Source organism: Eschscholzia californica, unplaced genomic scaffold (genome assembly GCF_041429995.1).
Source record: "Eschscholzia californica isolate CP2 unplaced genomic scaffold, dmEscCali1.0.p SCAF_5, whole genome shotgun sequence".
NCBI classification, from domain to species: Eukaryota; Viridiplantae; Streptophyta; class Magnoliopsida; order Ranunculales; family Papaveraceae; genus Eschscholzia; species Eschscholzia californica.
In genome coordinates, this window is record NW_028238472.1 from 32,318,599 (window position 1) to 32,328,976 (window position 10,378).

Below are 10,378 nucleotides of genomic sequence, written 5' to 3' on the forward strand. Positions count from 1 at the left end.
TACGTTCATCACGTTCAATTTCTAGTTGGAGTTGCACACATTTAGTCTTGATAGTGGGGAGAAAAGAAGATAAAGAAAAACGTTATATACTTTCTAGTATAAAAGTTGCTAGCGGAAGATGGTCGGCCGCCCATTTTCTACCGACATCTTTAGTGAAGGAGAAAAAGTGAGGTGGAGAGAGGGAGAGATAAGCACAAGGATAAGAGAATGAAGTGTAAGATATTTACATATATTTTCAACAAAAAAAAAAAAGATAGTTACATATATATGTAGTAGATGATGTAGATAGAAAAAAAATGTTATTAATAAAGGTGGGTTATTGAGAGAAGTAAGAAAATTATCCGAGTATAAAGTTTTGAGTGCAAACAAAAGTTTTTGACACATTTTATTTCTTCCAGACACTTCAACCTTTCAGCTTCTCCTTCCTCAACCAAAATTCCGACGGCCCCCACCTTTATAAAAAAACCATAAATGTGTCAAAAACAAGGGAGAGAGAGAGAGAGAGAAGAGAGTTGTTGCCTGTCGTCGCCGGCCAAGAGCCAACCAGCAACCCTTCGACGGCAACAAGGGAGTGTGTATTTGGCTCACCTTCTTATTTCTCCAAATCACCCACCTTTATAAAAAAAAACCATTAAGGTAGTTTGACGAAAAGACAAACAAATTTTGGTCTTTGGAGACAAATGAATTGCCCAACATAGAAAAAGCCCTAGATTGATCACAAATTCCAATCCAAAACAGATTTCCCCTTACAATTAAAACCCAAAAAGGATCACAATAAGTACAATCTTCTTTTTGAAACGGAATTAATACAATCTTTTAGATATAGACTATAGTAGAAAGCATGAAAAATCTCTTCTCTGCTACATAAAACAGACTATGTAACTTCTCAGTTGCTGTGCAGGAGCTTGACCAGTCACCAGACCCAACAGAGCCACCACTCACTGATCAATTTTAACCACAAATGCACATCACTGCGGTCCAGAATCTAAGTTATTCTCATCGTTAAACCACATATATTACTTATTTTTCATGTTCAGTTCTATGTTTGTCCAACTACCAAAGAGCCGAGCAAAAAAAGGCTGAAAAATAGGAACCAATATTCAAGAACGGTCTACTACTTCTTGATGTAGTAGTGGTTAGAACCCACTCTGAAACCCAAAGATCCCAGCTTCGGTTTTGGGTGGAAGTAGAAATCCATGACCTATTAAACTTAGGTAAATTAAGAATAAATAAGTTTTAGGCCCTTTAGGGCCCAAGATGCTTTTGGTAATGACATTTATAAAGCTTATTCGATTCGATGTATCTATATATTATATGTTCATGACACATCCATGTCATGTAATGACTTGAAGTCCGTGTCATAAAAAAAATCACAAAAAGCAGACAATATATTTCATGGTATTAACAACCTCAGATTACAGTTTTTACAATATAGAAACTTGAATATAAATTCATCCAGGAAGAAAAACAAAGGAGAAGTTCTGAAAAGGAATATAACAACATTATCAAAATGATATTAAACATTGATTACCTCCCTATCTCGAATGCTAATGTTGCTGAACTATGGTATCGTTGCAATACTTCTTAAAATTTAAGCATTCTTCCACTAGAAACTCACTGCCAAAATGAATTTATAGAAATATATAAGATTTTAGTTTCTATTATTTCGTAACGGAGATTCGAGGAAAAAATAGCTGAATGAACTTCAAAAGGTAGAGGTTTTAGATGTAACTTACAAGATTCTTTCAGCCATTTGTGATGCTTCCCATCTGGGGCTCCATGGGTAATCAGTCAAGGGAGGTGACATGATTGGCATTCCTTGAGAATTGAAGTGCTACAAAAGATAGATAATTGATGAGACCAGTCAAATTTATGTTTGCAAAGGCATATTTAAATGTATATGAAATCACAAAAATGTATTGTCAAATGGACAAATGTCATCATTATTGGAACAATTTATGTACTTGTGTGATGGTATGTTGATCTCATGATGTGAAGTTGATGTAAATACGTAGGCGGAAGTTTCTCAAGAGGTTTATTTCAATTAAAATAAATATTTCTCTCACTAGGATTTTTCTCCTAAACTTCTCTTCACAAAAAAAAGACCGATTCAATTATAAAGCTAAGAGTCATTATGCAAGGTGGCTTAGGCATGTAGGACTTTGGGGCCGGAACGTCCAGGAAATAACCTCATTCACCCAAGAGATATTTCTTTTTCTTCTGGAGGGTTCTAATGTTAGAAGATAAATGTTCAGAAAATGTAGACTTAATTTAAACTCTTCGGTGAAGGCCCACTTTGTTGGGTCGTAATATCCGAGTCTCTCCACTCTGGTCACAGGGTTTCCAATCTTGTTGTGTAAATCAAATATGGAACTCCATACATCTTTACTCATGTGATGAAGCTTTTCTTAACCCACTCACAAAACATGTTGAAACATATACATGAACTTACACATGACAAATATGAAGTTAAGATCTCTCATTTACCTGTGAACTTTGTAAAATCAGAACTGGTTGTTGCTTTGGAAACTGAACTGACAAAGAAAAATGCACCTACAATAACATGTTATATGAAAATCTTTAGTTGCAGCCAGGCAGGCAATATGAGAAACTGAGAACTACACAAACTAATGTGCAGCAAATGGCACAAAAAGGAATTAATGTATTATTCCGAAATCAGTGGTCCTTCGGACACTAATCAAGAAGACATTTTTTTATGTTTCTACTATATTATTAACGAACCAAAAATGGCTTCATCTAACTGACTAACAAATGAAATTTGTGCTTCAATGCTGTTTGATAGGATCTACTTTTCTTTAATGATGAATCATGGAAGGGCCAGCTTTTTAATGAGTCGCGTAGACGCGTAGTTGCAAAAATAAACAAAAAGGAAACATCATACCAGAAATGTGAAAACCCCAGAGGCAGCGAGAGTAGTCACCTTTCGGCAAAAAACCTAGTGGTAGAGAACAATCAGAAACCAAGTAAAGAAATGCATAATTGGTAGACACGAGATAAAAAAAGAGATTTTTATAAAGCATACTGGATCCGCTTCTACTGGCCTTCCGAATACAGGAGCTAGAGCCTCTATAAAGCGTCTTCTAGAGCCAATTGACGCGACTGCCTCCACAATCTACAAGAAAGTGTAATTCAGAAACAACAGCAGTAATAAGCATGCCATTTTTCTCAGAAGGAAGGAATAGTCAAAAGTAATTCGAGAAAGACGAGTTCATCACTCAATTAAACAGACCTGCAAGTTAAGATTTTGTTCTATGCTGGGCAGATATTCAGCCATGCACCTGCAGATAGATCAGAAAAAAGATGCAAGAAATATCAACAAAACATTGTTTCTTCTCAAACAAGGACACATACGAAACTATGTCAAGTTTTATTTGAGCATAACTTACATGCCATCTAACCATGGAAGAAGCTTGACATCTTCAATGGAAAATAATGCTTTCAATTCTGGGGAAGAAACTAGTTTTATTCGAGGGGCAGAAGGAGCTGAGGAATATTTTCTGGTAACTGGAAATACAACCTGTACCCATCTAATTTTCCACCATTCGATTAAAGGAAGAAAGCAAAGATATCATGCGTGAATAATAGAAATTATAAATTTTTATATTAGCATATCTGTACTACTCTAACCAGTAAATAGAACTTCAGTAAAAGATGAACTACGTTATCTTGTATTCCTCACTTCAGCAACTCCTTTTTCCTAGTTCCCTAGATTTGGCAACTACATCTTGGGAGTTGTATAAGATTAAACCATGTAAAGAAGTGTTATTCTTTGGGTCTCGTAATAAACATTTGGGAGAGAATTGCCGATATCACGTCATATTCTTCAGTTCTCATGCAAAAATCAGGCAATATATGTGACGTTCGTAATCAATAGAGGTAAAAGTTAGCCAACTGACCATGTGCAGGGCCAGTTATTTGAATATCATGAATTTTCATTTACAGCTGCGTCTTCAGTTTAAGACAAGTGCTTGCATGCTACTTGAAAATTTTTATTACGACACGTACTTTCTTCCCAAAATTGGAGTAATATCATCAAGTACTCTATAGTTCTTCATAAGCCCCTTCTTCAAAAGAGATATGTCTCTTACAACCTAACTAACTATTCAATTACAACTTGCCCGCCCAATCTTAATGTCCCTTTCTTTTCTGGAAGTGCATAAATATTTACTGGGAAAATATATTTTTGCACAAAGCCTTATCAATTCACCCAATTAGAGATAACCCTTGAATGTAAATGTTAAGCTCAATTTCATTGTGTCCTTTTCTCCGTATTCCTAAACCTCGCCCGTGGTCATATTGCTTCGCTATCTTTTTTACAACCAGTGTTGTCAAACTCGGCCGATTCGAACAAGTTGCTTGGGGATCGGCTCTCGGGAGTAGCCCAAGCCGAAACCTTAGCGAGTTCCCGATCCTAGACCTTGGCGAGTAACTCGGCTTACCTCGACAAGTCTAGTCAAGTATGGGTGACTCAACTATAATTTTGTTGCAGGTAGTTTTTTACCTTTTTTAAGAAATATGGTGTTTCTAAAACTTGAAATAACATATCCTACTTCTATACAAACAAGGCTGAAAATAAAAATTGAAATCTTCTTATAAATTATAATACAAGAATTAAGACAAGTTAAGTTTTTAAAAATACAAGAATCAAAACCATAGGCTTCCAATTCTTCAGAAATCAATGCATCCAAATTGAAGAAAGACAAAAAGAGAAAGGTTTGAATCATCCAAGTTCTTCATCATCAACTTATTTTAGCTATTTACTACTTATTATTTGACTTGATTTTGTGGCACATAATTTTTTATAATTGATACTTGTTCAATTTATTTACTTTATAATCATTTCTTGATAGTTATTTTTTGTAATTTTAGAGCTTAATTTGAAGCATAATAGTTGACATATGTTGTGTATGCATGAAAATATGACATATGTAAGAATGCAAAAGTAAATACACTCGGTCTGACTCGGCACTTGGCCAATCTTCAAACGCAACTGCTTAGTTTACATCCTCAACTCAGCACTCTTTCTCATTTTTTAGGTTTATCCTCACATGTCTACGTTTTACATAAACCTCCCCAATAAACTTTGACCATGCCAAAACATCAACAAATTGACCTTAGCTGCTGCGCAGCATGTTCCATCTTCACACATGTACAAAGAATGAGCCTTTGATAGAGCTAATAGCTAAGTGGACCGGAATAAACTCTCTACCCTGGACCCTATTTTAATTGGAGAGATTGTAGGGAGGACAGCACGAGTTTACTCGACACCTGAAAACATGTTATAGCATAGAAGCAAGTGGAGAGGTGGACCTGAGCAAGCTCTGCTCTGAGCCCTGCTCTGAGCCCTGCTCTGACCAGAGAGACAGAGCAGGGAGATCTAGCAGAAGTGAGTTCGATCCTTGAGCTTTGCTCTGCCCGAAAGAAAGGCGATCACGCAAAAGGCCAGACTCCGCTAAAGATCCGCTTCTCCAGTTGGATCTGTTACTGACAAAATATGCGATCACGATACGTGATGATTTCCTTATACGACCATCCTACGTGACTATCATTAACGGTGGTAAATCACCGCCTCGCGAACCTATAAGGATCATCCAGGAGGGGTTCGATCTTTACAACTTCACCGATTTCTTCATACTTATGCATTAAACTGACTTGAGCGTCAGACTGCCTTTTACGGACACACACACACGCCGCTCAAATATCCATTACAGTAGTAGGAAGGAGTTTATCGAGAGTTACAGAGGCTATTCCCCCTATGGGTATCAGGAAGCCACTTTCCGACATCATCAGTTTACAACCACAAATTTGCACTCTTTGTCAGTTCTTAGGTCCATCTTCACTTGTCTACGTTTTACATAAACCTCCTCAATAAACTTTTCTTATGTAGTCATCCAATTTCAAGCTACGCCAAAAAGTAAATACGCTTTAATTCTGTATGTTGAGTTTTATCAATGTACATAGACGCAGTTAGATAGTAAAGTACCATTAATGAAGGACATAATTTCCTTTCAAAACATATAAGCTTTTGCACTGCCATCCCAACTCAATTTGCAGCATGGGTTTGAATATGATTGTATATTGAGTTAGTGAACAAGACCAAAGTTGATAAGTTTCGTTTTCTACAGCAGTTATTTTTTAATTGTACCTCTTTTTTTCCTTCAAGGCTAATATTTTAGTAACTTTGAAGCCAACTGATTCTTAAAACATGCCAGCTAATCCAGTATAAATATACTCCCTTTCACATATGACATGTTATGACACTCAACTAAACCGTAAAATGGTAAAATATACTAAAATCTAATACTCTTTAATAAAAAATAGCAATTAATTTGCATTAAGAGAAGCAGAAAATGACCTGTAAGTAAATCTTTTGTTGATGCTTCCACGGACATCCATGTACTAGTTTATTGAAGTCTATGTCCAATAAAGGTACAGCAAATTTAACTTCCTCTGGCTACACTAAAATTCAAAGCAATAGAAATTTAACCAAGGCTAAATGAAATACAATATACATGGACTGTTACAGCGGAAAAAGTAACTATAGAAGAACCAAAATTATTCACCTTTTCAGGTCCCGAAACCATATAGACTTCAATTCCCTGTCCCACAACAATAAAAGAAAAATTGGAAAAGACAGGTTAAAGACAGATCCCGAACAAATGAAATGATACCAAATCACGTAAGCTCACGCACACACGTATATAAATATGGTGCAAATTAAGTTACTTCTCTAGAATGTATGGTGCTGATTTCAAACTTCAATCTTTCATCATCAAGTTCTGCTATTCGCTTCCTCTGGTACAACATGTAGACATCCCTACACACATCATTCTAAAATCCATAAAAGCTGGTCTTTGCTGCACAATCATAGTAAAATTAAGGTTGAATTTTTTTCAAAATCCTAACCTAAGCTCGTGAATAAGCGAAAGCAGCTTGGAAGGGTCTTTAATATTCCAATCAGATAAACTGTTCTTCAGAGTCTCCCCATCACCAGTAACAAAAAGAGGGTGAAAATTCTCATCTTCCGGGGCGAATATAATATCTGGAGCTGCCAATGGGTAATGTGCGTTGTATATAACGTCCCCTAGAACGACATTGATGATACAACTTTTAAAATAACATAAAACATCAAAAGTTCGAGTAGAAAATGGTAACAGATAGATAAGTTTGAAATGAAAATGAAAAATTTACTAACATTTTATGTAATCAAGGCAGAGTGGTATCAATAGAGTGAAACGATCAGCTAAATAAGGGTTTTTGCTACCCGACCATATCCGATCAACCTGCAAAATTTAGCAGTACGAATACAGTATAATGAATTTCGAATTGAAACTAAAATTTGAGATCTAGGGTTTCTAATATTAGCTGTAACTAATAGATTTGAAAATAAATTTGTTTTGACTGTGTTAGATCGTTATTGTAAGTGGATTCAGATCAAATTTGATAGCATGAAAGAGGGGTATGTAAATTTTTATACCTTGATTGATAGAGGAGAGTGATGGAGGAGGTAACTGAGCTGAGCAGCGATCAGAGGAGACAAAGTAATATCAGTAGTGACGGCCATTACAACTTGAGAGAAAGCTTTGAAACCCTAGTTTTTATTTTAGCTATGGGTTTGGGGCTTGGTTGATCACCGGCGTTTTCAGCATCAGACGGGAAAGGGTTTTTAACTTTTCTTCCCCCTTGACAGAAATGGGTAATTCAAAATGCCCCGTTCTAATGACCGATTAAAAGTAGGGAGATGCTAGAGAGCCCAAATTTTTTGGCCATTTTAATGCCCAGCTGATGTGGAATCACTAAAAGACAAGGTTTTTTCAAAGTTTGACTACGGTGGAGACCGCTTTTATTTCTAAATGAGGAAATATGTCACCCACTAAGTACCAATTTCTAAGTCACTCTATCATTTCCCTTAAAAGTACGGCCGTGTTGCCAACAATTGTTGGTTGAAGGGGTAAGAGGTAATACTCTTCCACTTTAGAAGTTAAGGGTTCGAGGCAGCTGAACGATTAAAAAAAACAGTATGGCCGTGTTTGGGGATCGTCGATCAGTTTATTGTAGTTGAATGTTTGGTTTGATCGGGATTGAGAATATGATTCCTGACATATTCTTAATTAGGTGTTTGGTTCATACAAGAACAAAAATGTAACTTTTTGTAAAAAGTTCACTTTTATCTTTACTTTTCCTTTTTAAGAATACGACTACGATCTACGTTAGACGTTAAAGATGTCATAAACACGATAACCGCCTAATTTTAACTAAGAATGAAATAGACCTAAAGCCCAACAACAAAGAGACCTAAAGCCCGATAAATTGTTACATTATTTATAGCCTAAATTAGGTAGGATAAATCTTGATGGCAAACTGCTTCCACCGAGACTCGATCCCACGACCTCATGGGCTTAAGAGGGGTGTCCAACCACTGCACCAAAGGCTGGTAGACACTTTTATCTTTACTTAAACTACATAAATTACACATCAACTTTGTCATATATTAAAATCAGTGTTAGGATATGTTATTCGTTAAGATCTTTTTACTAGATCTTCAAAGTCCGGATCTTCAAAGATCTCAAAAAATTTAAGAGCTCCAGGTAATTTTTTAGTTTCCATGACAGACTAATTTCCATGATGTTATCTATGTGAGTTTAAGTCCTCTTTTAGCTATCAGGTTAATCTCTCCTTCCTTCCTCTTTCTAGAGTGGGTCAAAGTCTTCTCAAATTTAATATGACTTTAATCTAATTTTTCAGTTTTAGGTTTTTAGTGGGTAAAATGATGAACAATAATGTTTGATGTTAAAAAATGGTCTCCCGCTATATCAGCACGAAACATGGACTTGATGCATGACAGCATCCGTTATGATCGAATATTCCGTGATGTTGAGTTAGATTCCTGCTTCTGCTCTGGTTCTCGCTCCCTGATCCCGCTCCTTGATTCTTGGGGGAAAACCTGCAAAGGGTTCGAAAACCACTCCGACGCTCAAGACAGTCAGGGTGTTCTCTGCAGTAAAAGATTGAATATTAATTGAACCTTTTGGGGGCGAGTTAGGGTAACTCAGTGTAAAGTGATTGTGTTCAGTTTATTCGAACCTGTCCTGTGAAAGACGATGGGGGCCCTTTTATAGGCTGAAGTAGACCGACTGTGATTAGACAGTCTAGATGAGGCAGTTGTGATCCACCGTTTAGGGAAGTTTCCCATTGTTCCTGGTTAGGGTTTCCCTTGTAATTATATAGTATCTAGGATACATAGAAGTTCCTAAGTTCAAGGATCCTTCGTAGATATCCTGTCGATGCGATAGATCTTCTAGGAGATGTTTCCTCATTTGAGACTATTGAAGTCCAAGTTTGCTTAAACACTTTAGATCTTTAGCCGACTGGGATCTCATAAGGAGATTCCGAGATTGAGTCGGTAAGCTGCTGGAGCGTTTCTGCCTCCTCAGTTTAGGGTGTGAGGCATCGACCTAACTTACGTGGACCCCCCCCCATTCCTTTAGAAACTCCAGAGCTGATCTGTTTGTACCGGGGGCGAAAGAGAGTTGATACCTCTAGCCGACCCCCCAGTTAGAGATGTAGGTGGCGGAATGTCAAGGACTTAGCTATTCTATTACCTAAAGTCGGGTTGACCCGTTGGACTTCAAGTATGTTCTTGACTCTTTGACGTTAGTCAACCTCTGGACATTTTGTGCATCATCAAGTAAATTCTATGTTCAATCACAGTTCTAACTTTTCACGTGAGAATCACAATACCTTTTCTCTTTTTAGTTGGTAATTCCTTCCTTTCTCATTTTCTGTATGTCATTGTTTTTAAGGACTCTTATCATTTGATTTTGAACAGACTGTACGTTTATCATTTTTGTTTATGATTTCCCAATAATAAGGGGAATATCAAACTTAAATGAAGTTCTCATGCATTGCTTAAGGAGGGATGGTGGAGCGCACATCAATTCTTAATTAGTGTTTTTTTTTGTTGCGCAATCTTAATTAGTGTTTAATGATAGAAAATTTAGCTTTCTCAACTTGATGGTTTTGTAATTTATTTTACATTGCATAAGTTGGCTCACTTTTCTACTTTTGAATACGAATTTTGCATAATGTATTTTTACATTTTATAAAAACAGTATCTAATGTGATTTTTTCATCTAAAGTTTGCTTTTCATTATGTATCAAATAATATATAAGATTACCCCTTTTCTATATGAGTTATTTTTTCAAGTTTTAATTTTTACTATTAAATTGTGAATGTGCAGTGAAGTTTTCAGTAAATTTTCTTTCAAATGGTTTTGGTGATGAAATATCAAAATACTAAAATAACAAAGACAAATAATATCGGTAAACAGATCAATGGGGGAGAGGACCTAGGATT

At 36.2% G+C, this 10,378-nt stretch overlaps 1 protein-coding gene across 2 annotated transcripts; it reads right to left on the bottom strand.

The window, feature by feature from the left end:
• Positions 1-685: 685 nt before the first annotated feature.
• LOC147538643 (BRCA1-A complex subunit BRE-like protein) lies at positions 686-7,757 on the bottom strand. Of its 2 annotated transcripts, none has more exons than XM_086640813.1 (14): positions 7,499-7,757; positions 7,217-7,304; positions 6,928-7,105; positions 6,748-6,838; positions 6,585-6,620; positions 6,377-6,475; positions 3,408-3,538; positions 3,251-3,299; positions 3,044-3,133; positions 2,903-2,956; positions 2,488-2,553; positions 1,737-1,834; positions 1,532-1,617; positions 686-971 (listed from the first exon to the last, which is right to left on the bottom strand). In XM_086640813.1, exons 1-13 carry the CDS (start codon positions 7,583-7,585, stop codon positions 1,548-1,550), a joined length of 1,137 nt encoding a protein of 378 aa, XP_086496939.1. In that variant the 5' UTR covers positions 7,586-7,757; the 3' UTR covers positions 686-971; positions 1,532-1,547. The 2 variants fall into 2 exon arrangements, with proteins under 2 accessions (XP_086496939.1, XP_086496940.1); XM_086640814.1 differs by having other exon boundaries at positions 686-1,209.
• Between the last annotated feature and the right edge of the window lie 2,621 nt (positions 7,758-10,378).